At 48.4% G+C, this 27,707-nt stretch overlaps 1 protein-coding gene across 5 annotated transcripts in view; it reads left to right on the plus strand.

Moving 5' to 3' along the window:
* Nucleotides 1–27,707, plus strand: part of FGD5 (FYVE, RhoGEF and PH domain containing 5) — a 123,474-nt gene that overhangs the window by 32,407 nt on the left and 63,360 nt on the right. For all 5 annotated transcript variants that reach the window (XM_516303.8, XM_003309639.6, XM_009444940.5 and 2 more), the window contains exon 3: nucleotides 20,956–21,088. In XM_516303.8, the coding sequence (XP_516303.5) occupies nucleotides 20,956–21,088 (133 nt within the window). The remainder of the gene's footprint in view (nucleotides 1–20,955; nucleotides 21,089–27,707) is intronic.

Genomic DNA, 27,707 nt, shown 5'->3' on the forward strand with positions numbered 1-27,707 from the left:
CTTATTTTCTCATGTTTGACATTTTGCTTGATTTATCTTTTTCTTTTTTAGGCTGTGGCTCTCGATGAAAGGAAGGGTCCCCATCCCAAACTTGGCACAGTACTTGGCACATAGCAGGGTCTCCATATATAGTGAACGGAATTGCACTGTGATCCACAGCATGAGAGCCCCCTGGGTCTCTGCAGCTTGGAGAGCATCCTCTGCGTGTGGCAAGAGTGGGTTTTTAGCTCGGGAAAGTCAAGGCTGATGTGCTGTGTCAGATGCCCTTGCTGCCATGGTCTTTTCCTCTTAGCCCTGAAATCAGGGGCTGGGCACCCCCTTCCCTTTAGACGCTCTCTCAGGGACGGCCACTGAGTCCACCCCAGGCTCTGCGGCAGGCGTTGCTTGCAGTGTGCCATCCAGATGCCAGGTAGCCCTGCTTGGTATGCCAGGTGGGCTCTCACTGTTGATAAGGTCAGGGCCAGCCCCTCCCCACCAAGGGAGTGGTTTCCATGGACAAGGCACCAGTCTGCTGGCTGGAAGGAACCCTGGACGCTTGGGCTCTATACCTGTGCATCCCCAGGGCGCTGTTTTTTTTTTTTTTTTGGGGAGACAGAGTCTCATTCTGTTGCCCAGGCTGGGGTGCAGTGGCGTGATCTCAGCTTACTGCAACCTCTGCCTCCTGGGTTCAAGTGATTCTCGTGCCTCAACCTCCTGAGTAGCTGGGATTACAGGTATGCACCACCACCACACCCAACTAATTTTTGTATTTTTTAGTAGAGATGGGGTTTCGCCATGTTAGCCAGGCTGGTCTCAAACTCCTGACCTCAGGTGATCTGCTCGCCTCGACCTCCCAAAGTGCTGGGATTACAGGCGTGAGCCACTGCGCCCGGCCCCCCAGGGCACTTTTCTAACTTCCTTTGAAACTCACAGCAACTCTGTGAGTTGGAAGGACGGGATTCCTATCCCAACCAGACAAGTGAAGAAACTGAGGCTGACAAAAGCGAAGTGGCTTGTCCAGGGTTGCATAGCTAGGGGAGCTGGGATTTGAACCTGAATGTCCTGACCCTTTCAGCTGTAACATTTCTCACATCTTAATAGGCATTAAAAAAAAAAAAATTATATATATATATATATATATATATATATATATATATAAATAAAAAATGCAGGTTTCCAGGCCCTTCCCCTGAGACTCGGAGTCACTGGGTGTGGGGTGTTGCTGCACAATCTGCATTTGTAACAGACTCCCCCAGGCACTCCCAGGTTCCCCCTTAGAGAAACACTGCCCTGTACCGTGTGGCTTCTTAACTAGCTGCGTGGAAAAGTCACCTCCCTTTGGTCAGATCCATTCCAGGAATCTTGGGGCCAAGCTGAAGGCAGAGGAGAAATAGCCTTGGGACCCGACTGACACTGCTGTGTTTGTGCAAAGGAAGGGATAGGGAGAAGGGTCCCTTGGGGACGGCCAGACCAGACAGGCAGAGGTAGGTTGCGGTGCTGAGTATCTTGCCTTTCAGTCAGCTTTGGCATAAAACCCTGGCTGCATAGTTCACTGACAGTGTGACTTTGGGCTAGTCACTTCATGTCTCTGTGCCTCAGTTTTCTCATCTATGAAATGGAGCTGATAATTCCTATCTCATAGACTTGTTAGGAAAGCTAAATTGGACAGTGTCTAGAAGGAGCTAGCCCAGTGTTGTACTGGAATCATAAGCCCCAGTCTCTCCTCAATAGACTGCACTCAAATCTTTTTTGTTCCTGGAAAGTCTTGCCCTCATCTCTCCTCTTAACTAAATGCTGCTGGTCTGGTCAGGTGCAGTAGCCCATGGCTGGTGTCCCGTTACCTTCTAAGGTGTGCAAGGAAGTCCCTATGCCTCGGTTCTGGAGTAGCAGGGAAAGGTGGCTACCTCAGCTCAGCTTCTAACTTCTGTGCCTCCTGGGATTTGAGAGTTAGCAGAAATTCTGCCTCCGCTCACTCAGAAAATGCCTACAGCTTCTGGGTTTTGGGTGTTTGTGTTCTCTTCTGTCACCTGTACATGCTAAAAAAGCCCTGATGCCTTCACCCCACTGCAGGTCCTTTCCATTGTAAAGGTTCTGAAGGCACCCTTGGATTGGGCTTAGTCTAGACAGCAGGAAGGGTTTCATCCAGCTGCATTCTGAAATCATCCTCAACTTGCTGGCCGCATCGACCCCTAACTTATTTTACTCTGAAAGGTTTAAGTTGAAACTACTGAAGTTACTCACTTTGAGGTTGGAAGGGACCTTTAGTGATGGGGATGCCCCTCCCCTTCCCAGATGCTTCAGTTCTCAATAAGCCAGTGCTTGAATACCTCCTGGGGCAGGGTTCTTGCTCCTGCTGCAAGGCTGTTGGATTGTTGCAGTTTTAGTTTTTGGTTCCTTTCCATACTCTGAAAGGTTAAGAAGTTTCCCTGAACTAGAAGTCTAGGAACAGGTGATGCAGGCAGGGTGGAGGTAGCAAGACTCCATCTACTGAGGCTGGGATGTGGGAGAGTTTATCAAGACAGAGACCCAGACCCTGGAGCCTGGTAACACTTGAAGGTGGACTTTGCATCAGAAACAAGATCCCCAGGGGTGGGCTTCATAGTCATCCCCCGACAGGTCTGGAGCAGTGTTCATTGCCACATGCTTTGTTTTATAGAACTTTACAGTTTGAAAACTGCCTTTAATACACTTTATGTTCAGACCCTGGGTTACAGAATCAAGTTCCTCAGGTCCTCCCTGACTAGTGGCAGTGTGAATTTCAGAATCTGGAGAGGGGCTATGAGTGAAGTTGGGGGACAGGTGGCCCAACAGGTAGACATGAAGGATGTGGAGTGAGGTATGTGCTGCTCAGAGGCTGGGTTTGGGACTGGGTGTGAGTACAGGGATGAGAACTCACACTCACCAAGCCCTGTGGTTTATTGACATAAAGGTGACTGATTGTTAGAAAACCTCTTCCCTATTTGATGAAACTTCAAGCTTGTTTCATGTCGGAATTATCTCCCAAGTCATTAACTAGGGGCACACCCGTCGTGTTAATTGAACCCGGGTGGCTGGTGCGATCTTCACATGGAAGAAGAAAATGCTTGAAATGTGGGAGAGGCGTGTGTGGTTTGGGGGCTCAGGGGCTTCTTTGGGGGGCCAAAAGATTGTACTAGTGAGGATGGGGCTGAGGGAGGAGGGCGCCATCCTCAAGGGTTCTATTTTTCAGCTCATTGCCTCTCTTCCAATGCTTTCTTTCATCCCAAGCCAGAGTTGTCTGTGGGGTGGGTGGTTTTCCCAGCTTTCTATTGTCGTGGTCTCTGTCCTGGCATGTGGGGAGAAGGCTGTGCCAGCTAGCACTGCAGCCAAACTCTCAGAACCCATATTTCAAAGCAATTACTGACTGAAAAAGCAGGCTTAGTTGCATAGCTCATAAATACTTCCAGACACCCGGCCACAGGCCTCAGAAACTGCTCACACGGCACCCCAGGTCCACGGGGGAGTTGCCTGACATGTCCCTGTGCTGGGTCCAGAGTCAGGAGCCACTGTCCAGGTCCTCTTGGTTCATGCAGAAGATGAAGAAGCATTGTCATACAAAGGGGAAACTTCCCAACCGTGGGACCAGAGACACCATTTTTACTGTGTAACTGTGGGACCCAGGCAGTCACTCAGCCCCCCTGGGCCTTGCTTTCTTCTCTTTGTTGGAGGTGACAATGCCTACCTTACATGTTTGCGGGAAGAATCAACCATGATGAAATATGTGGAGGTGTTTGTAGACTGTGAAGTGCTGTGCAGATCTTAGCTGGGCTGTAAGGAAACCCTCTTCAGCCTGTTCTTAGAGCTGAAGGTAACAGGTTTAGGACAAATCAAGGGAGACTGAACTTAGTGGTCCCCCTCCATCCCTCTGTTTTGTGATATGGGAATGATAATAGCCTGCTGGGAGAGTTGTTCCGAGGAGTGAATGAGATCCTGCTGGTAAGCACTTGGCCAGGACTTGGCACACATAAGCTGTCAGTGTAGCCAGATTATTAACACCATACTGATAAAGACTTTCAGGGCTTATCCTCGAAGATGAGTTTTTGTGACAATTTGTTTGGAAATGCCGACCCCCACCTGAAACACCTAATGTATCAACTGGAACTTTTCTACGTGCTTTTCTGTCTGTTGTCTCATTTTACCTCCCGGCCACCCATGAGATGGAGCAGGGTTTTAGTCTCCATTTTATAGCTGAGGAAACTGAGGCACATAGGAGGGAAGTGTTTTTGTCCGAGATCATGGGGTGAGTTACTGGCAGAGCAAGAGTCTCCTGACTCCTAGAACAGTGCTTCTAACCCTGAACTGCTTTGAAGTTGGAAAGCCGAGCCCAATTAGCATCCCTGGTGGGATGGAGGTCTGGAGACTCAGAGTCTGTCCTGGTTGGAGCTTTCAGTAAACATTAAAAACAGGAACAGCAACATAGCTGCAGTATGTTCTCGGTGTTTTGTATATATCACTTCACTAAATCCTCACAGCAACCTAATGAGGTCTGTACTGTTACTATCCCTGCTTTACTGATGAGGAAATTGAGGCACAGAAAACTTGCCCAGGGTTGTGTAGCTGATAAGTGGCAAAGAACCAAGTTTTGGAAATCTAGGCAGGCTGGCTGGAGTCTGAGCTCCTCCCGGGTGTTCTCACCTTCGAGAGCTCAGTGTGTCATGGTCAGCAGATGAGGCGCTGAGGTGTAGAGATGAGCAAGTCATAACCCTGCCTTTGGCTGTAGACTTGCTGTGTAGCCCAGAACAGATGCCTCCCCTCCTCTCTGAGCCTTGAGTTGTCCATCTGGGGGCATTGGGCTCCCCAGCTCTAGGAAAGGGTAGCCTTTCTCTGGGTCCCTGGGAAGGCCTGGGGTGTGGAGTGGCCAGCTGGAGCCCCGGGCCAGCCATTGTTGCCGGGCTCTGTCAGCCGCGGGGTGTGGCCCCAACACTGCCAGGCCCTCCCCAGGGAGGAAGTGTCGGTGTTTACAGGAAATGCAGGACAAGTCCTGGGAGGTGGGTGGAGGAGGGGCAGCCAGCCACTGTGAGCCCTGAAGACAGGTGGGGCTGAGGGCGGTGCCTCTCTTCTCACCCTTTGGATGAGGCTTTTCGTTGTTGTGGGAGGAAAAAGTCCCACTTCCCGGGCAGCCCTGCCCTTCCCCGCGCCTCTTCCCTCCAAGACTGCCACACCCCGAACGCCTGAACCCCAGGACAGCTGACCCCCTCTGCAGGGAGGCTTCTGGGAGCCATGGAAATCTGGTCTGCTTTCTCATCCTTCCCCCTGGCCCTCACTGCCCCCATCTGTTAAGTAGGTAACTTGCTGCAGCCTTAACACCGCAGGGCTCACTGCCCTCATGGAGTACAGAACCCAAATGGGAGAACCAAGATGCAAAAAGGCCAGGCCAGCCCCATGCAGCCCTGGAACCCATGGGGTACAGGTTAGGCACCTCACTTATACCACAAAAAGCTTCCTTAAGAAGTGTGTGAAAATTAAAATCTTGTAAGAAATGGGCTCTATGTTGATTATACTGATAGTATATAGGTTATTTTTTAAATTTATGCAAATAAAAAAGATTATAAATTAACTTATTGAACCTTGAAAGGTACCCACCCATGCAAGTGTAGGACCTAAAGCTTAAGCCCCATTAGCTTAGCTAGTAGTCAGGGAAGGCTTCCTAGAGTAGGATGTAAGGGTTGAGCTGGCCTTGGAAATCAGAGGACCCTGGGCCCTGGCTGGTGTGAGAAGTCAGATCAGCTCAGGTCAGCAAACACTTTCCAGGCATCCATTCTCAGCTGGGCTCTAGGGACCAGCAGAATCACATGCAGCCCCTGCCCTCAGGAGCAGCGTGGATTTATAGGGTTTAGAGCCTTTGGCAAAGGGTGGCATCCTCTGAAAATGCTTCTTCTGTGTTTGGAGTAGAGGAGGCAGATGGAGTTGGGGAAGACCACATGAGTGACATGACAAGAGCATGTGTGCACTATCACGTGTCTGGGTCCAAGTGTGAGGCCCTTCCCTTCTGGGCCTGAGCCTCAGTGTGTCCGTCTCTGTCTGGCCCTGTGTGATGGATTCCCTCTGCGTCCCCCATCCAGGCATCCCACTCCTGCCACAGGTGACGCTCCTGTTCATGTGCGTCAAAATGCCTGCGCCCACCTGCCCTACAGGTGCTCTGTGCACACTCCTCTGTGTTCTGGCACCTCTCACACATTTTCATGCCTTGTGGGCTGGGAGTCCTGCTCTGCCCTGATACTGCCCACCACAGAGGAGGTGACAGTGAACCGAATGAATGGATGTGTCCAGTGTGTGGGTCCAGCCATGGGCCATCTGCTTGTGGTTTTGTCTGAGAGAGGTTGATGGAAGGGGAATATAGCAGAGTGGACCTTGGGCAAGTCATTTAACTTCACAGAGCCTTAGTTTCTCCAACTGAAAGATGAGTATAATAATAGTGCTTACCTCACTAAGTGGTTGAAAGTGCTTCTAACCCTCACTAAGCTGGTTGAAAGGATCAAACGAGATAGCCCCTGGGACGTGCTCAGCTCAGTGCTTAATAAATGAATAAATACAGTAGAGGTTGCATGGACTCATTGTCAGAGGGGGAGCTCTGAAACCACATTCCCTGTGTTCAGATCCTGGCCCGGAACTTAGCCTCTGTGCACCTGTTTCTCCATCTGTAAAATGGGAGTGTTAATGTCTACAGGATACAGTGGTTGGGAAGAAGCCATAGAGCACCTGGCACATAGTAAGCCCTAAAAAAATGCTGGCTTCTGTGTCTGCTGTTGCTGCTGCTGCTGTTGTTAGTATTGGCTGGCTGTGTCTATGTGGAAGGGAGGGGTGGGAGAAGGAGATTGTTATTCAGACCACCACACTTGGAAACCACAGGCTGCCCCTCTCATAGCTCCTGGCAGCTTCAGATGTGGTGTGTGGTTATTAAATTATAGTGTCCTCTGTGAATCTCCAGCTGCTGCATCCTCCCCAGCTGCCTGGGGCAGGAGCAGTGACTCCCCGGCCCTTCCTGCTTCGCCTGTGGTCTGGGTTCCTCTGACTCCCAGAGCGGAGGTTGCAGGAGAAAGATGCGTCTGAGTTTCCTCCTGCTTTGGGCTGGAGTTAGGTGCTCAGGACCCACAACTGTAGAACTCATCTTGCAGATGAGGAAACCAAGGCAGTCCCCACCACCCATCCTTCAGCATCAGCTGAACCTGTGGGAGAACCAGATCCAGCCTCTGTGGTGTTTCTCCCTCTCCCACCCCCGGCCATATTCCTCGTGATTTAAAAGCGTGGCCTGGTGAGGAAGGAAGCTCGTTTGTCTCCTAATACTTGTCTGGCCACAGTGTTCTCAGCAGTGGCAGCACCTGTGATGCCATTTCAGCGCCAGCCAGGTACTGTGTTATGTGTGCAGACAGAGAGACGCCCTCCCCCTGGGTGATGGGAGGAAGTCACCTCCATCAGCTGAGATGAGACAGGGAAACTGGGATAGGACAGTCATTTGTCGGGCACCTACTGTGTGCACTTCATGGAGGACACAAAAATGCATAGCAAGCCCATGACTGCTACCTTCAAGGAACTTTAATATAGGAACGTAAATTAACTGGAGTCGTTGTAGTAAACTGCAACGGGAGCCCCTCCTGCTGGAGAGACAGAAGGCTTCTTGGAAGAGGTGGTATTTGGGTTGGGCCTTGGTTGGGGGGGCGGTGGTGGGTGGGAGGGATGGTGTTGGGCAAGTGCAGGGGAGGGTGGGAAGGAATTCTGTAACAGTCTTGGAAGGGGGATAGATGGGAAACTGCAAATGTATGCATGGGCCAGGGAGTTGGTTTGGCTGCGTAGGCTGGTCGGTAATGCCAAAGATGTGGCAGGAATCACTCGAGCAAAATTCCTCAGCTTTGGACATAAAATAAAGCCACAGCGCGTCGTGGTGAGAAGGGCTTCTAGTTCTAGTTCTCTTATTTTACAGATGGGGAAACTAAGGCCCTTGGAGGGGAAGGGGCTCACACTGGTGACAGAGGTGGGACCAGAACCCAGGTCTGTAAGCGTTGAGGAGCTCTGCCTGTTGAATTCAGACTGGCCTGTAGCTCAGACGTACTCTAGTAACATAAAACCAGCAGGTACTGTGTTACACAAGTCGTATACCTCATTTACAGATGTCATCTCATCTGATCCCTACATAGACCCTCATAGACCTTGGGAATTTAAGGACTGATATCATCTCCATGTTACAGATGAGGAAACTGAGGCAGGCAGGTTAAGCAACTTACCCAAGGTCATTGGGCTGATAAGTGGCAGAACTGCGTCTTGGCATCAGACAGTCAGATCCCAAAATGTATGCTGTTTACCACTGTCCTCTACTGCAGTCCCAGAGATGACCAAAATGTTAGAGCCAGTGGTTATGGCTAGGCCAGGCCTGTGAACCAACAGTGTGGCAGAAATGCTGGCTCCAGCCTCTGCTGCCAGCATCCCTACCTCAGGTTGCCCAAGGCACTTCCAGTGTCCCAAAGACAGAGCCTGAGACACCATCACAGTGGTAGGTTTGTGGCTCCGGCTTACATATTGTTTCTGAATGTTACCTCTTTATGTTATAATTTTATGAGGTTCCTGAAGATCTTCTAAAAGTTTAAATTCCCCCCTACCCCCCACCGGACTTCTGAGCCTCACTTGATTATCTGAAAATAAAGCCTTCATGGTCACAGTTGTGTTTCCCTTTTTCTCTTTGGCTAGGAAAAATAGTGTTTGCTCAGGTTGGGAGGAGGCTGAGATGGAATCAGAAAAAAACAAAATTCTTTGAAAATCCTTATAAAGCCACTTCAAACCCACTAGGATGGCTAAGATAAAAAAAAAAGGCAGACAATAACAAGTGTTGACAAGACTGTAGAGAAATTAGAACCCTCATACACTCCTGGTAGGAATGTGGAATGATACAGCCTCTTTGGAGTACAGTCTGGTAGTTCTCAAAACATTAAATATAGATTTATCATATGACCCAGCAATTCCACTTCTAGGTATATACCCAAGAGAAAGGAAAATATGGCTATACAAAAATGTGTACACAGATATTCACAGCAGCATTATACATAATAGCCAAAAAGAAACAATTCAAATGTCTATCAGTTGAATGGATAAGCAGTGTGATCTATCCATACTGTGGAATATTATTCAGCCATGAAAAAGAATGAAGAGCTGACACATGCTACAAAATGGATGGACCTGGAAAACACACTAAGTGAAAGAATCCAGACCCAAAAGGCCTCATACTGTATGATTTCATGTAATGAAATGTTCAGAATAGGCAAATCCATAGAGACAGGAAGTAGACTAGTGGTTGCCAGGGGCTGAGGGGCCTAGCAGGGAATGAGGTTTCTTTTTGGAGTGATGAAAATGTTCTAAAATTAGATAATGGTGTTGGTCACACAACTCTTTTAAATATACTAATATACTAAAAAGCACTGAATTGTATTTTAAAGGGGCATATTTCATGATATGTGACTCATATCTCATTAATGCTGCTATGAAAAGAAAACAAACCCCTCTGAAACCATTGATGCTGCTGCGTTTTAAGAGGAGGGGTGGGGATGTCTCTGGTCAGAAAACAAGGATGAACTTTTGTTTTTACTTAGTGAGAAATGGAAATTGAATTTTTTAAAAAGTCTCTCCTTCGGTCATGTTTCTGGGAACCATTACAATGCTATCCCTTGGCTGACCCTGGGTGCAGGATGCATTCTCTCCGAGAGGCGTGAAAGGGAGCCTCACTTCAGACACGAGGAGGCACCAGGCAGGCAGCGCTCTCAGGGCCTGGCCCCCAGGCTGTGGGATGTGTGTGTCTGGTCTCAGCACACAGTTTCATATGTCTGGGTGTTTTGTGCTTTGACCCATGAGTCCAGCCTCCACCTCAGTTTTATAGATGTGGAAACTGAGCCTCCCCAGGACAGCCACGACGTAGCCCAGATGACGCAGGGTTTACTGAGGAATCCAGGACCCCCAGTCCTCTTGGGCTGTTTCCACAGTATCACATTTGCGCTGTGCTTTGTCTTCGGTGGTCCCAGTTACAGTGCAAATGATAGCTCCATCTGCAAAGATTGCAATGTCCCTGTGAGGACAAGGAAGCATCAGAGCAGAAGGGGTCACCAGGGGAAGTCCTGGAGGGACTGTTTAGTACTGGGAAGGTGCTGGGGTGCTGAGGGGTGAAGGATTCAGCAAAGGAGTGGAGCGAATGTCTGAGGGTTTAGAAATCCCTATCCCGTATCCAGCCCTCCCCTCCGCCCACTTACAAGCTCTTCCAGCAATTCTGCTAATTGGGATACTCATTCTCACCAGCCTGTCTCCTCCATTTCAAACTTTCCAGCTCCCAGAGAGCTCAGCCCCGAAGCCCCCTTCCCCTCCCTGCTGGGCTGGTGAGCTTCAGAAAGGTCCCAGCCTGTCTCGGAGGGGCTGGGAGAAGTTACGTCTGCAATCTGGCCCCATTCGCATGAATCTCCACACCAGTGAGGATGGAATTTGAGGTTGGAGTGCCCACTGAGAGATTCCCAGGGGGAAAAGCGTTCCTTTTTTTTTTTTTTTTTTTTTTTTTTTTTTTTACGAGTTATTAGGCCCTTTTGGCTGTGTTCAGAGTTATGGCTCCCAACGAGCGTTACATAGGACGGAATTAAATGGTCAGAGTTGGACAGCACCAGGCCGGGTTACACAGCGTTCATCTCCCCACGTGGAGGCACATATCCTCTTACAACTCTAGGCTGCCGAAAAGGACTAGGCTCATTTGGAGCCTAGTCCTTTGGAAGGACATTTGGAAGGTCGTTTAAGGTAACAGCCTCTGAGCAGCTTTAATTGATATTCCCTTTACAGCACAAGTGGACTCAGAGGGTGGATACAGTCCCAGGGAGACTACGCGGGGGGTTTAGAACTTGGCCCTTCTGCAGGCTCTTCAGAGCTGGCCAGAAAGGACCTGCTGTATGTCAGGCCGTGGCCGCTTTCACCATCGTGTTCTTATTGACTCCCACTGTGAACCTCCATAGTTATCACCACCTTATAGGTAAGAAACAGAGAGGTTGAGTGGCTTGCCTGAGGTCACACAGTGACTCTTTTCTGTGTGATGCCAACATTCTGGGCTACTTGGTCACTAAACTTACAGTGCTGACCACCTGGCCCTTTTCCCGTTTTCCCAGAATGTGACTCTCCAGGTAAACTTATTGAGTGGTGGGACCATATTATTCCTGTAATGACCACATGCCCAGAATTTCCTGGAAAGATCCCATTCAGGGTACAACAGACCACTGGTCCTTTATTTTTTGTTTCTTTTCTTTTTACTTATTATTTATTTATTTATGTATGTATGTATTTATTTATTTATTGAGACAAGAGCTCACTCTGTCGCCCAGGCTGGACTGCAGTGGCGTGATCATAGCTCACTGCAGCCTCGACCTCCTGGGCTCAAGTGATCCTCCTGCCCTAGCCTCTCAAGTAGCTAGGACTACAGGTGTGCACCACTGCACCTAGCTAGTTTTTTAATCTTTTGTATGTATGGGAGGTCTTGCTATGTTGCCAGGGCTGATCTCAAAGACTCCTGGGCTCAGGCAATGCTCCCGCCTCAGCCTTCCAAAGTGCTGGGATTACAAGTGTGAGCCAGCAGACCTGGCCCTCTTTTATTTTTTAAATTGACAAATAATAATTGTACGTATTCATTAGGTCCATAGTGATGTTTTGATATATGTAATTTATAGATCAGATCAGGATAGTTAGCATACCATCATCTCAAACGTTGATCATTTCTTTGTGTTGGGAACATTCAATATCCTCCTCCTAGCTATTTGAAACTATATAATATATGATTGATAACTGTAGTCCTCCTACAGTGCTATGGAACCCTAGAACTTATTCCTCTTATCTGGCTGTATTTTTTATTCTTTTACAGATCTCTCCCTATCCTCACCTTACTCCTATCCTTCCCAGCCTCTAGTATCCTCTGTTCCACTTTTTACGTCTATGAGGTTAGCTTTTTTTCAGTTTCCACATATGAGTGAGAACATGCAGTGTTTAACTTTCTGTTCCTGGCTTATTTCACTTAACATAATGTCCTCCAATCCCATTCATGTTGCAACAAATGACAGGATTTCTTTCTTTTTTATGGCTGAATAGTGTTCCGTTGTGTATGTATTTTCATTATCCATTCATCTGTTGTTGGATACCTAGGTTGATTCTGTATCTCAGCTACTGTGAATAGTGCTGCAGTAAAGATGGAGGTGTAGATGTCTCCTCCATATACTGATTTTCTTTCCTTTGGATAAATGCCCAGTAGTAGGATTGCTGGATCACATGGTAGTTCTATTTGTAGTTTTTTGAGGAGTCTCCATATTGTTCTCCATAGTGGCTCTACTGATTTACATTCCCATCAGCAGTGTAGAAGAGTTCCCTTTTCTCCACATCCTTGCCAGCATTTGTTATCTTGCGTCTTTTTGATAATAGCCATTCTAACAGGTGTGAGATGGTATCTCATTGTGGTTTTGATTGGCATTTCCCTAGTGATTAGTGATGTGGGCATTTTAAAAATATACTTGTTGGCCATTTGTATGTTTTTTTTTCGAGAAATGTCTATTCATATCATTTACCCATCTTTTTAATCAGATTGGGTTTTTGTGTGTGTGTATGTTTTTTCTGTTAAGACCTTTGAGTTTCTTATCTATTCTGGATATTAATCCCCTGTCGGATGAGTAGTTTGCAGATATTTTCTCCCATTCTGTAGGTTGTCTTTTCACTCTGTTGATGGTTTCCTTTGCTGTACAGATGCTTTGTTGTTTGATATAATCCCATTTGTTTATTTTTACTTTTGTTGCCTGTGTTTTTGAGGTCTTAGTCATAAAATATTTTCCCAGACCAATGCCCTGATGCATTTCTCCTATGTTTTCTTCTACTAGTTTTATAGTTTTGGGTCTTACATTTAGGTCTTTGATCCCTTTTGAGGTTGATTTTTTTATAGCATGAGAGGTAAGGATCTAGTTTCATTCCTCTACATATGGATATTCAGTTTTCCCAGACCCATTTAGACTCCTTTCTCCAATGAATGTTCTTGGCACTTTTGTCAAAACATTAGTTGTCTGTATATATATGGATTAATTTCTGGGTTCTCTATTTTGTTCCCTTGTTCTGTGTGTCTGTTTTTATTCCAGTGCCATGCTTTTTTGGTTACTATAGCTTTGTAGTGTATTTTGAAGTCTGGTAATGTGATGCCCCCAGCTTTATTCTTTTGGCTCAGGATTGCTTTGGCTATTTGGGTCTTTTGTGGCTACATGTAAATTTTAGAATTTTAATTGCTGTTTCTGTGAAGAATGTCATTAGTATTTTGATGGGGATTATGTTGAATCTGTAAATTGCTTTGGGTAAGTATTGTCATTTTTACAATAGTAATTCTTCTGATCCATGAGCATGGAATGTCTATTTGTTGGTATCCTCTTTGATTTTTTTTCATCAGTGTTTTATGTTTTTTCTTGTAGAAGTCTTTCACCTTCTTAGTTAAATTTATTTCTAGATTGGGCTTTTCTTGTAGCTATTGTAAATGTAGTATTGTGATTTTTTTTTTTGTAGCTCTTGAAAAATCGTTCTCAGCTAGTTTATTGTTCATGTATAGAAATGCTACGGATTTTTATATATTGATTATGTATCCTGCAACTTTACTGAGTTTATCAGCTCTAAGAGGTTTTTGGTAGAATATTTAGGGTTTTCTATATATAAGATTATGTCATCTGCAAACAGGGACAGTTTGACTTCTTCCTTTCTAATTTGGATGCCTTTTATTTCTTTCTCTTGCCTTATTGCTCTGGCTAGGACTCTCAGTAGTATGTTGAAGAATGGTGGTGAGAGTGGACACCTTTGTTTTGCTCCAGTTCTTAGAGGAAAAGATAAAAGCTAACAGTAAGATGTCAGCTGTGGATTTATCATATATGGCCATTATTATGTTGAGGTACTTTCCTTCTGCACCTAATTTATTGAGAGTTTTTATCACGAAGGGATGTTGAATATTATCAAATGATTTTTCTGTCCTTTAAACTCTTGAAATAATGGTTAGAAATGTCATCCTTTTTTTTTTTTTGTTCTAGAGACAGGGCCTTGCTCTGTCACCCAGGCTGCTGGAGTGCAGTGGTGTGACCAGCAGCCTCCACCCCCACAGGCTCAAGCAATTCTCCTGCCTCAGCCTCCCAAGTAGCTGAGGCTAATAGCTATAGGGATGAGCCACTACATTCAGCTATTTTTTTTTTTATTTCAGAGACGGGATCTCATTTTGTTGCCAAGAGTGGTCTTGAACTGCTGGCTTCAAGCGATCCTCCTGCTTCAGCTTCCCAAAGTGTTGGGATTACAGGCTTGAGCCACTGAGCCCTACTGAAATTTCATCCTTTTGGCCTCCAAACTATCTCTCAAATGTCCTTCCTCACTTAACATACAGCAAAGTTTCAGATCCTTGGTCCTGGTTTGGGGCTTGAGAAAACAAAGGCACTGAGCCCTGGGCAACCGGGAGACTTCAGCAAGGAAACAGATATGAAGTTGCCTGTAAGTCGTAAGGTACTGTAGAGATGGGGGCCTTTCTACTGGTTCTGAACCACCCTTAGTGTCCGCTAGAGAGCAGAAAGATACCAGCTGATGGAAGGATGGGGCAGTCTGCATTTTCATTGTTCTGATGGGCTATTCTGATAAACTTATTTCATCTGTTGCTGTCAGGCTATGGAAACACCACCACTAGCTAATATCTAATGAGGACCTTCTTTGTGCCACTTCTGAGTGCCTTTGTTGCATTATTTCAATGAATCCTCTAAATAATCTATACCTATATTACTATCACCCCTGTTTTATAGATGAAACTGGAAAAAAAAAAGCTGAGACACGAAGAGATTAGAAACTTGCTTGAAGTGGCACAGCTGGGATTCCACCCAGGCAGTCTGTCTGAGCCCACCCTCTCCACCTCTGAGGCCAGAGAGTACAGTAAAGTACCCAGAGTACAGTGCAAAGTGCTGTTGAAGAGGATAGGCTCAGAAGACTTCACTCTGTACTCTCTCTGGGCTCAGAAGTAATTTGCACTGTACTGTGTCTGAGGCCAGAGAGAGTACTTGAGTCATCTTTGATCCCTCCATGTGTTAGCTCCATGAAGTAGAAGCTGAGCCGTATTTGGTGAGTGAGTGTGAGGGGATGGGTGAGAAGGATGGATGGCTGAGTGAGTAGATGGAAGGATGGCTGGAAGGGTGAGTGGATGGTCAGATGTCCAGTGTCCTGAAGCGGGTGGGTGGGTGGATGGATGGATGGATGGATGGATGGATGGATAGATAGATGAATAGATAGATGGGTGAATGAGTGGATGGGTAGGTAGTTGGGTTAGAGGGCTTTCTCATATGTAGTATATTGGTATGCTCAAGGAATCCACCTGAAGATAACACCTCATCCAGTTATGATTATAATGGGCATTTTTACTAGAGAGACTATAGACACTGTACCCTCAGTACCTGTAGTACAGAGTCTAGAACAGACGGCTCGTAATAGGAATTTTTTTGAATGAATGAAAAACCAGGGAGGCACCAGATAGCTGAAAATATAGAGCCTTGCAGGCTTCCTTTGACCATACTGAGCAGAGTACTCATCTCGGAGGTTTCTGTTGGCAGACTGGGGAGATAGACATGATATGTAAGTGTTCCCAGTCTTTTTCCCCAAGGGAAGACGTGGTTACTTGCCCAGGACACAGTTCTGCCAGGTCTGTCACAGCATTTGGGAAGAGGTTAACATGTATCTCTCAGAGGTGTTTCCTTGCCCTGTGTATGATCAACCTCGTAGCAATACCAGGGTCGATGGGAGCAGCCATGTTGACAGCCTTGGTTTTAGTATCAGAACGTTTTGATTTGTTTATTTTACTGCTGACTTCTGTTTAAGATAGGGTCTGTTGCTGCCATTTTTTCATTGACTCTGCAAAGGCATTGGATCATACTTGCTCTTTCATGTTGTGGAAGTGCGTATTTTAAAGACATTTCTAGACCTTTAAAAATGCATTACTATAATTTTTGATTGACAAATCATAATCCTATACATTTATGGGGTACAATGTGATGTTTTAATATATGTATACAATGTGGCATAATTAAATCAAGGTCATTAACATATCCATCGCCTTATCATTTTTATGGTAAGACATTTGAAAGTTACTGTTAGTTGGCCAGGCACAGTGGCTCGTGCCTGTAATCCCGGCACTTTGGGAGGCTGAGGCGGGCAGATCGCTTGAGGTGAGGAGTTCGAGACCAGCCTGGCCAAGATGGTGAATCCCTGTCTCTACTAAAAAATACAAAAATTAGCTGGGCATAATGGCTTGCACCTGTAATCCCAGCTACTCTGGAGGCGGAGGCTCAAGAATCACTTGAACCTAGGAAGCAGAGGTTGCACTTAGCAGAGATCACATCACACTGCACTCCAGCCTGGGTGACAGAGCGAGACCCCCACCCCCCAAAAAAAATAATAATAAAAGAAAGAAAGAAAGAAAGAAAAGTTACCCTTACCCAAAAGAAAAGAAAGAAAGAAGAAAGGTTACTCTTATTTTGAAATATGTAATACTTATTATTGACTGCAGTCACCCTGCTGTGCAGTAGTCTCAAAACCCATTCCTCATGCCTGTTTGAAACTTTGTACCCCTTGATCAACAGTAAAAGCACATTTCCTTTTTTTTGTTTTGTTTTTACAGCTCAGTGTGCAAGATTTTATTTAGTGATATCTGAATTTGGTTCTATCATGTGTGGCCCACGTTACAAGTTCCATCTGGGTCCATTACAACTCGAAACACTCCCCCCCAAAAAGGGAAAGAAACTTAGAAAATCAACAACTGTTTCCATGTCATTAAATATATTCATATATAATAACCATAATATATTAGTATGCATTGGAAAGGGACACTGACCCAAACAATACATCATGGTCACAACTAAACATTTACAATTCTGAGTGAACAGAAATTCAAAACACAGGAGGGGGTCAAGGGAGGAGGTGAAGTGCATCTGGGAGCAGGGAATGGGAAGACACGCCCAATGACAGGAGTGGGACTGGCTTGGCTTTTGGCAGGGGATGAGGCCCCACAAGTCCACATTTTGACACCCCTAGGTATGCCGTGGCTGTGGCCCACAGGAATGTCTTGTCATGGACTGTGGCCCAATGGCCCCATCAATGAGTCTGGTTTGTCCACTCTCTGGGCTTCAACGGGGCTTCCTTTAAGTGTTGAGAGCCTAAACATCTTTCACTTTCCTGAAGGCAGGAACCAGCACATTTCTAATGGTGACTTATCCCCATTTGTTGTACTCATAATTCCTATATAGGACAGTGAAATAAATGAGCCAGAAATATCAGAGCGCCTGAACCTTTGCCCCTAACATCTGTTTTAGTGATCTTTCTGGAAAACAGAATCAGATAAAGAAGTAGAATAAGAGGAGGGCCATCTGCATGGGCTCCACAACTGCCATGGCTGAGGCTGAATTGAGGATCAGAAGTAACCAGGTTCATCTGTGAGGTCTGTGCACCTCCAATGTGAGCAAGATAACTTTAGTCAAACACGTTATTATAATTTAATAATTATACGGTTTATTTTAAAGTGTTAAAAGGGTCCGGGTGTGGTGGCATATACCTATAATTCCAGCTACTGGGGTTGCTGAGGTGGGAGGATTGCTTGAACCCAGGAGTTAGAGTCCAGTGTGGCCAACATAGTGAGACCCCTTTTTTAAAAAAAAAAAATTAAAAATTAGCTGAACATGGTGGTGTGTGCCTGTAGTCCTTAACTACTGGAGAGGCTGTGGCGGGAGGATTGCTTGAACCCAGGAGGTTGAGGCTGCAGTGAGCTATGATCATACCAGTGCACTCCAGCTCAGGCAGCAGAGCAAGACCCTGTGTCTAAAAATAATAATACATTTAAAAATACAGTGTTAAAAGAATACAGCATGTGACCTCACAGGTATTATCACTTAGGATGAGGCCAGAGTTGGTAGCAAGTGTTATAAATGAGTTAACTTAAAGAAAACATGAGGCAAATGATAGAACAGCTGGAGGCAGCAACGGCCACGCTGAAGACGGGGGAGTGGCTCGGGTTTGGGAAGCACAAAGACAGGAAGGGACAGGAGAATACAGAGCTGATCGTGAAGAAAGCTGACGTTTATTGAGTTGTCATGTGTTGGGAACTATTCTGAATGTCTGATGTTATGTAACTCACTGTGAATTGAGCACTGCTGAAGCTTGGAGACGTTAAACACAGCCAACAAATAGCCAAGCCAGAATCTGAACCCAGGAAGCCTAACTCGAGAGCATGAGCTCTCATCTCCGCACTCCACTGACTTTAGAAGTAAAATAACAACAAAAGCAAAGGCGCACCCAAGACCCAACTCCACATATCACTGCAGTGACAGGCCCAACTGCATCTGCTTTCACGTCTCTAAAAGGGACCAAGCATGGAGAGAGGCACCTTCAGAGGCAGTGTATGTCAGCTCAGATTTGCTGCGTGACCTCGAGCTATCTCCTTTCCCTCTCCAGGGGTTTGGCTTCCGTGAGCCCTCTCCCCCATATCACCCATGGCTCTGACTCATGGAAACCACCCCCTGCTTGGCTTGAGGCAGAGCCCCCAGGTTCTGTGATGCCCAGCAGCATCTGATGCTGGGGAGACCACAGCAGCAGCAGCAGGAACTGAGGGTGCCCACCTTGCCCTCCCCAGGTCCCGCAGGCTTGCTGGACAGGCTGAGCTCTTGGGGCCAAATCCCAGCAGCCCTGGAATGCCCCTGAAGAAGTTAAGCCAGGGGACAGCACAATCAGATTGGGTTTTGAGATGGTCATTATGGCCACTGGGTGGAGAACAGATTGGGTGACAGCCAGGGTGAAGTCAGAGAGCTCAGGAAGGCACCAGTTACAGATGTTCAGGCAGGAGGTGGCCTGGCCAGCAGAGGGTGTGCTAGAGATGCTAGATGTATGGTTGGGAGGTATTTGAAGGTAAGCCTGGGAGGAAGGTAAGCCTGAGGCTCACATAGTGGCTGTGCTAGGAGACACTCGGGTTTCTGGCTTTCTGCCTGGCATGCACCTTCCTTTTGGATGCGGAGGAGGAGTGGTAGGAGGGCTGCTAACTGCTGCATCCCTCATCCTTACTGCTTATCCTGGATAGAGCACCACCTGCTCCTGCTGCCTGAGGTGGCTGTTTCTCTCAGAAGGAGGGCAGGACTCCACTCCAAGTCTGCTGGAAAAAGGGTTGCAAATTGATGCAGGCAGCTCTGGAGGGAGGGGAGTGAGGGTGTTGTGAGACCAGTCCATGCAGTCACTTTACTGAGCCTGATCTGAGCTCTGCCGAACAGGTGAGTTGTCCCTGACCTTTAGGCTGGGGACCGCTCCTCAGTGGAGGGAGCTGGTGGCCCTTGGCAGCACGGTGACTTGCAGCGGAGGTGGAGGTGACCCTGAGACAGGAGGGAGGCTTTGGCACACCTCAGCAAGCCTGGCGGGGTGTTATTTCTTTGTATACCTTGGTAGTAGGTATATGGCTTGTTGTAAAACACCTCATCATTTGAAAGAGAAGGCCAAAAAGCAATGTTTTTGAAAAGGAAGAAGAAAGAGGTCTGACCAGAGGGTAGCCTGTTGGCTAGTAGGTTGAGTCATGGCTCAACCTTGGTGAGGACTGGGTTTGCCTCTGTACACAAGTGTGCAGCCACAGTCCCCACCTCCAACCCATTATGTCAGTGGAGGCCCAGGCAGAGACAGGCCACCTTGTCCTTGCTCTGTCTGGCCCTATAGCCCCTTGTGGAGCAGGGGACCCTGCTCTGGCCTTGGCAGAGCCCCAAGCTGCTTAGGCTACAGGTACTCTGGGGTTGGGTACCTGCGGTTCTGGCTCCTATGAAAGATACTTGAGGAGCTCCAGGATAGGCTCCTAGCTCAGCTATTCCCTAAGGCTGTTTCTCCTCCCCTGATGTCCCCCACCCGCCTCACTTCCCCCTGCCTGGGCCAGGGCCTGAGGGAAAGCTTGGCCCAGGCAGTCCAGGAAGTGGCTGCTCCCTTCCGTCCTGCCATCCGTCAGTCATTCCAGTATCTCATCCAGGCATTCCCAGAGGGCAGGAGTATTTGGTAAGGATTTAATAAGACCAAATTTTGAGTAGGAAGAAAGGTTTGTGAGTTGTCTGGGGCCGCGTTGCCAATGGCAAGAGGGAGCCACTGAAGGTTTTTGGGCAGGAGAAGGGCACAGTCTTTTGTGGAATAATCAGTCTGCTGTGTAGAGAGAAGGGCTGAGAGCCCCTGCTGTGGGGATCACAGTTTGTGATTGTGCATGAGTTGTTCACATTTGAGGACAGGGACCATGTCTACTTCACTCACCAGTGTTTTACTCGATGCCTAGCCCATGCCTGCTTAAAGCAGACAGTCAGTAAATATGTGCTGACTGCTATGTTCATTATTTACTGGCAACGCCTGTGGAGAGTAGTCACAGGCATGGAGATATGAGACTGTCACACCTAGATGAGCTGTGATGCTCGCAGCACCTGCCAAGAAGGTGAGACAGGAATCCTTGTTGCTATGCAGCTGAGTGGGAACTGATGCCCTGAGCTATGTCTTGTCTGCAATCTAGCCGATGGCAAGGCCGGGACTAGGGGCTGGAACACACGTCCTGGATTCTGTCCACCACATCATTGCATCCCTTACTCAGGCCCAGAGCACACGGCCACCTTAAGGACTAACCCTGCCGCCTGACCAGGCCAGTCCAGATCCCAGACCACCCAGATTCAACATCTCCTGCCCGCATCCTGAGTTATTCGGGCCTTCCTCTGGCAGGGGAGCCTGCCCCCTGTCTGCAGGGAAGTGAGTCTGTCTTAACGTGTGCAAAGGCACTGGGCAGCAAGAGCCTGGTGTGTTCAGGGCTCCAAATGGAAGCCAGTGTGGCTGGGGGTGGGGAAGTAGGAAGTTTGTGCCTGAGTCTTACTACTTGTTTTCTTTGCCTATGCTAAACAAAAAGCTTTAACCCTTCTTTCCCCTGCTTTGACCCAGCGCCTACACAGAGCCCTACAAAGTCTGTCCCATCTCGTCGGCAGCCCCCAAAGAGGACCTTACGTCGGATGAAGAGCAGAGAAGCTCGGAGGAGGAGGACAGTGCTTCAAGAGACCCCAGTGTCACCCACAAGGTAGGGCACCCCACAGGTAGGCCGTGGGCATCGGAGACGTGAGGGTGGAGAGATGGCTGTAACAGATCTGCTCCTTCCCTTGGTGCGGACGGAGCTGTTTGCAGATAGCTGGCCCCAGCTGGATGCAGGGGCTGAGACACGCAGCATCAGGGCGCTAGGAAGTATCGCCTTCTGGGGACCGGCCTCAGTGATGCAAGGGCAACTGCTCATGCCGGTATCCTCTGGAGTCTGATGAAGTTTGGGGCTTTCTGGAGGCTTTGTGGATGATGTGGAATAGAGCTGCCTGATTTGAATGAAGACCAGCCTAGCTTCTAATGACCTTGGACACCTTGGGCCTCAGTTTCCTCATCTGTGAAGTGGAAATCATGAGGGTGAGATGTGTTAAAGGCTATAAGGGAATTTTGTGAACTGAAAAGTTTTAGATGAAAGCTGGTTTCCCTGGCCCTGCAGCAGTGCTGTGAGGGGATGGAGTTGCTGGAGGGAGGTTGCTGTCTAGAGGCTGATGGTGAGTTGGGGGCCGCGTCACAGTGAAGACGCAGACCTCATTGCTGGGCACGGGTGCATCAGTGCTGACGGGGATAATATACGCTCTCTATTGGACACTCATGGTGAGCCGGCCTTCACCCACTCACTGACAAAGTCCCAGCCTTTCCATACACCCCTTCTCAGAGTCATGAATCCTTTCCCACAATGTACATTTGCAGAAATGGGCAGAGGTGAAGAGCAGGCCTAGGAATGTGACTGGTAGGTGGCATCCCAGGAAACATCACGGGGTGATATGGGGCTCAGGCATTTGTTCTGCGGGGGACACAACCACTGCAGGGAAGTGGGCTAGGAAGGGTGAAATGCCCCCACCCACCCCACCTATCTTCCAGGCCATGCCTGCATGTTGAGAGGTGACTGGAGAGGCAAAGAGGGGAGCGCCCCCTTCGCCCGCTTCCCAGCAGACCTCAGCACCTTTTTCGGCACCTGCCTCCCACTCTCCATCATCCCTCCCCTTCCAAGCCTAGGTTAGTTTTGGTACATTGATTAAAGACCATTGCAAGTGAATGCACTCAGCACAGGTGCCTGACACTTACCAAGCATTGGCCAAATGGGGATGTCTCATTTTCTCTCCACAAAGGTGATTTCTTTTAAAAGTCCATTGATCTCTCTGGACTGTGTTTTCATAAAGTTACCTACCAAGTGCTACAGGAGCCCTCAAGAGAGTTACTCCCCTCTTCTCCTGCCTCTTCCCCCTCAGTCCCTTCTCTCTCCAGTGGCTCCTTCACACCCTCCCCACCCCCTTCCCCTCTCACTCATCTCCCCGCTGCCTCTTCCTCTCTAGGTACTGAGCCACGTATCTGGCACTGTCCTGAGGTTGTCCATGTTTGTCATCTCCTTGACTCCTTACAACAACTTCAAAGTTGGCACCATTATCCCTGTTTTACAGTTGAGGACACAGAGGTTCTGAGAGGTTAAGTAACTTGCCCAAGGCCACACAGCTAGTGAATGAAGGGGTCAGGTCTCAAGCACAGCTCTGGCTGGCTCCAAGTCCAGTGTTGTCTATCACTGCGGGCCTTCTCTGACCTCTCCACTCCTCCTCTCCCAAGAAGGAGTATTGTCTCCTTGTGGAGAAGGGAGGAGAGCCTTGAGTTAGTCGTGCCCATTTAGAGATGATTTTGGCTTTTCTGGGCATCCCTGAGGTCATGGCATCTGGGAGCAGAAAGAGATAGTTGCCATCAGAGATTTGGTCCCCACCCTGAAACCAGGAATTGGGTACTGGCCGCGAGAACGTCAGAGGGCTGATGGAGCAGTGGAGCCCACCATGCACAACTCTCTGTACCTCAGAGTCCCCACCCACCTTGTGATGTACCCCACCACGGTCACTGAGTTCTCTGTTAAACCCTCCTCTGGGACCCCCCACATCTCTTCTTCCGGCTGTGTCACTGCAGGCCGGTCATTCCCCATCTCTGAAAGAGAGCACTAATAGTAACTGCGGGGCTGTGGGAGGGTTGAATGGGAACACAAATGTGAGAGTGCCGGCCATACAATAAGGGTGTAGTAATTATCTGTTGTTTCTGAATCCTTGAGACAGAGGGGGAGTATGGAAAGAGAGGGCCTGTCCTGCTCAGAACCATTCTAAAGGTATGAATGTGCAATTCTGGGGCCCTGGACATTGGCTGTTACCCAGGATCTGGTCTCCCGGCCACTGCTTGGACACTCCCAGGAATAAGGAGCTAGCAAGAGGTAGAGCAGCCTAGGGACTAAGAAGTTCAGACTCAGCTTTGTCCCTTGCTGGCTGAGTGACTTGGGCAACTTCCTGACCACTCTGCTCGTAGGATTCCCCATCTGTAAGGTTGGGATAGTAGTAATAGTACCTGCTTCAGAATAGTTACAAAGGTAAATAAGTCTAAGAACTAGAACAATGCCTGCCACTCAGGAAAAAAGCATACCAAGGTCAGAGCTTTTGATTGAGACTAGGAGCCTGAACAGGGAAGCAATCTGCCCAAGTTCAACCGGGACTCAGCAGTGACGCACTGGGGTCATGAAGCTGGGGCAGCCCTGCCATGGACAGGGGTCCTTCATGTGTCCTGCGGGGGCCAGAGCCAGGCAGAGCCTGTGGCCAGCCAGAGCAAGGCCAGGGTCAGAGGCAGGAGCATCCGGTCATCCCAAGAGCAGGGAGGGGGTGGGTGAGTCTAGGCTCATCTTTCCAGCAGGTCAGTTCACTCTCCAGAGTCCAGACTTCTCATCAGCTATAGGGTTGGACATCCGTGCCCTCCTCCCCCTCATTCTTCTTTATAAGGCTTGCATTATATACCAGAATTGAAGTCAAAACCTACACTTTAATTGCACAAGGCATGCTCTACCACGGAATATGTAAATCACTGCAGATGAGGGTGAAAGTCCCCTCGAACTCTCATTCCTATTCCCCATTCCCTTAAACACACAGTACATTGTTTTGTGGATTTGTTGTTTTTACATATATGATATCAAACTATAAGAAACCTGAAGTAACTTAGTTGGGTTCCTTCAGTAATATCCCAGAGGTATTCCCACATTGATACATAGAGTTCTGAGTTAAATGTTTTTCTGGCTGCATAGTATTCCATTTTCCAGATGTGCTATGGTTTATTTAGCCATCTCCTCACTGCAGTATTCTTACAGTGTTTCTAGTTTCATCAGCATTGCAGTGAACTTGTTCACACACCTCCTTATGCACATAAAAGATTTTCTGAAGAGTAGATCCCAGAAGGCAATCAATGGACCAGAGAGCAGGCATATTTTAAATCTCCATATCCACTACCATGTAACAGTCCCCCAAGAGGCTGTGACAGCAGACTCCCTGGCCACCCTTGGTGCCCAGAGCTCCCCAACCACGGAACCACTGTGGAGATGGGAAGGGAGGTTTCCCAAGTGAGTGACCTTCCCCACTTTTCTGCAGGAAGATTTTTGGTAGGGTGGGGGTGGGGTGAAGGGTCATGTCTCCATCCTCATTTGTCTTCCACTGTGGTTTAGAATTCAGTTTCTCCAAAAGGCAAAGACCTCTCATCTCCATGCCCTAGTCACATTGTGTGGGACGTGGGAGCAAGATTTTCTGTCTCCACCACCTCAGAAGAGCAGACCAGGGAAGGTGTGAGTGAGGAGTGGTCACCCTGTGGGCCCCGGGAGGTGTTTTTGGGGGTGCAGTGGTGAGCCCTACCCTTCCTGGATGTTTTGGAGCAGCCAAGTCATGATAGGAGAGGTTTTGGGAGCAGGACAGGAGGCTGAGCCCCACTGGTCCACCCACATGTCTGACCTCTCCTCGCTCCCACTCGTAGACACACAAAGGCTGTAGGTGGAAGGAAAGAGGAAGGGAGAGAAGGAAAGCAAGAAAGACTTAAAAATAGCTCTCCTTATGAAAGGAGACATTCAAAGACTCGCTGACGTGTCGGCCCTCCCTGACAATGAGTCTAATGGGGCCTTTTCAGGCTAAATACCAGCTCCCCCGAGACCAGCCCAGTAGCCAGCAGCCCCTCCCAGGGACCCCCTCCCTCACCTGAGTCTCATGGCCACATTTGTTTCCCAGTCTGGCCTGTTTCTGGAACAGACCCTTCCTGTCGTCACGCCCTCTGTGGCAGGTCTGCTCCTGCCCAGCCGGGCCCACATGCCCAGAGCTCTGCTCTTGCCGGGCCGGCTGACCGGTGTCCCTGGTCCTTGCACCTGTAGCCTCACCTTGACCATCCGCCCCCAATTAAAGGGTCCACCTGAGCCCTGGTTGTTGCCGTTGGACCAGTCCCCAGCTGGGGTTAAACACCACCATGCACTTTCTCTGTGCTATGGACTTCTAGAGCTAGATTCACAGCTGCACACTGGCTCCACTGCAAACGCTTGCTTCTCCTGGGCCCCGGGGAAGGGGCTCTGAACCACAGCCTGTGCTTCCCACTCCCAGAAAACAATACTCATCTCCTAGTGAACATGAACTTTCTCCACTGTCTGCCTCTCTTCTGTCTGTATCTTCACTCAGTTACTCCCAGTCCCTCCTCTTCTTCCACAGAAACTTATTTATTAAATATATACTGAGCGTCTACTCTGTGCCTGGCTCATTGTCAGGGAGGACCAACATGCAAGCACCCTTTCAAGGGCTGAAGACACAGCAATGACAAGTCAGACCAGTCCCTGCCTGCCCTGTTGGAGTTTCACATTCTAGAGAAGGGGATGGAAGGTAAACCAGAAAACTCCTAAGATGGGATTAGGTGGTAACAAGTGCTATAAAAAACAAACTGGCGGCCAGGCACGGTGGCTCACACCTGTAATCCCAGCACTTTGGGAGGCTGAGGTGGGCGGATCACGAGGTCAGGAGATCAAGACCATCCTAGCTCACATGGTCAAACCCCGTCTCTACTAAAAATACAAAAAATTATCTGGGTGTGGTGGCACGTGCCTGTAGTCCCAGCTACTTTGGAGGCTAAGGCAGGAGAATTGCCTGAATCCGGGAGGCAGAGGTTGCAGTGAGCCAAGATCGAGCCACTGCACTCCAACCTGGGCGACAGAGCAAGACTCTGTCTTAAGACAACAACAACAACAATACAAACAAACAAACAAAACTGGCTATGGTCGTGAGGAACAGAGCTCCTGGGATTGGGGGTGGGGGCATCTTAGACACAGAATGCCTTCATTTTTCCATTTTTAAAAAATTGTGGGAAAATACACATAACATAAAATCCACCATCGTAACCATTTTTAAGTGTGCAGTGCAGTAGCATGAAGCACATTACATTGCCATGCAGCCATCAATACCATTCATTTCCAGAGCTTTTTCCTCTTCCCAAACTGAAACTCTGCCCCCTTTAGACACTGACTCCCCATTCCTCCTCCCCTATCCCCTGGCAGCCACCGTTCCACTTTCTGTCTCTATGAGTTCAGTTACTCTAGGGACTTCACATGAGTGGAATCCTACAGTATTTGCTCTTTTGTGAGTGGCTTATTCACTTAGCATAATGTCCTCAAGGTTCATCCACTCTGTAGCATGGGTTGGAATTCCTTCCCCTTTAATACTGAGTTCAATTCTGTTGTATGGGTGGACTGTATTTTGTTTGCCCATTCATTCATTGACAGATGCATGGGTTGCTTTCACCTCTTGGCTGTTGCGAATGGTACTGCTGTGAATGTGGGTGCACAGATCTCTCTAAGACCCTGCTTTCAGTTCTTGTAAGTATATGCCCTGAAGTGGGATTGCTGTATTATATGGCGATTCTGTGTTTAGTTTTTTGAGGAACTGCCATATAGTTTTCCACAGCAGCCACACCCTCTTAACATTCCTGCCAATAGTGCAGAAGGGTTCCAATTCCCAGGGAGGGGCTCTTGGATGAGGAAGACACATCTGTGAGGGAACGGAATGGCATGAGGGAGCCGGAATGGCATGAGGGAGCCCGAATGGCATGAGGGAGCCCGCACTGTGAAGCCCTAGGAGAGCAGTGCAAGGGCAGGAGGGCGGGGAGAGTCTGTGAGCCAGAGCCTAGGAGGTCATTGTGGCTGGAGCAAGGTGAGGTTGGGGAAAGAAGGGGAGCGGGAGCTGGAGAGATTCGTCAGGTCTTCCCTCAGGCCATGGCCATATTGAAGCCTCCCTCACTCCTCCACCTCCCTTACTGCTGTCGCTGGTGCTGCACAACCCTCTTGATATCCAGGAGCCAGGCCCCCTTCCGCCGTCCACTTCAGACCCCTCTTACACAAGCCCTGAGCCTCAGCCCTGGTGGCCTCACCTCCTTGGGAACAAACATCCTCTTCCCTGGGCTTGCCTGACAGTCCTCTCCTGGTTCTCCTTTGTTTCTGACTGTGCAACTCTGTCAACTCTGCTGTCTTAGGCATTTCCCAAGGCTCCACCGCCCCCAGCCCCCATCCTTCATTCTGTGCCCTCTTCGCCGGCAGCCCGTTCCAGCCATGGCCAGCCCTACGCAGGTGGCATCCCAGAGCACACCATCTGGCCTGACCCCAGACTTGAGCTTCTTGGTGCCCTTTAGGGACCTTCTTGGAAGCCCCACAGATGCTTCAAACTCAACACATCCCATACCGAGCTCATCCTCTTCCCATCCCCGGCCTGCCTGCTTCCTGTGTTTGCTATTCTGGATGTTAGCACCAGATGTGGAAGATCTGAATTCCT

The sequence above is a fragment of the Pan troglodytes genome, chromosome 2 (genome assembly GCF_028858775.2).
Source record: "Pan troglodytes isolate AG18354 chromosome 2, NHGRI_mPanTro3-v2.0_pri, whole genome shotgun sequence".
In the NCBI taxonomy this organism is placed as follows: Eukaryota; Metazoa; Chordata; class Mammalia; order Primates; family Hominidae; genus Pan; species Pan troglodytes.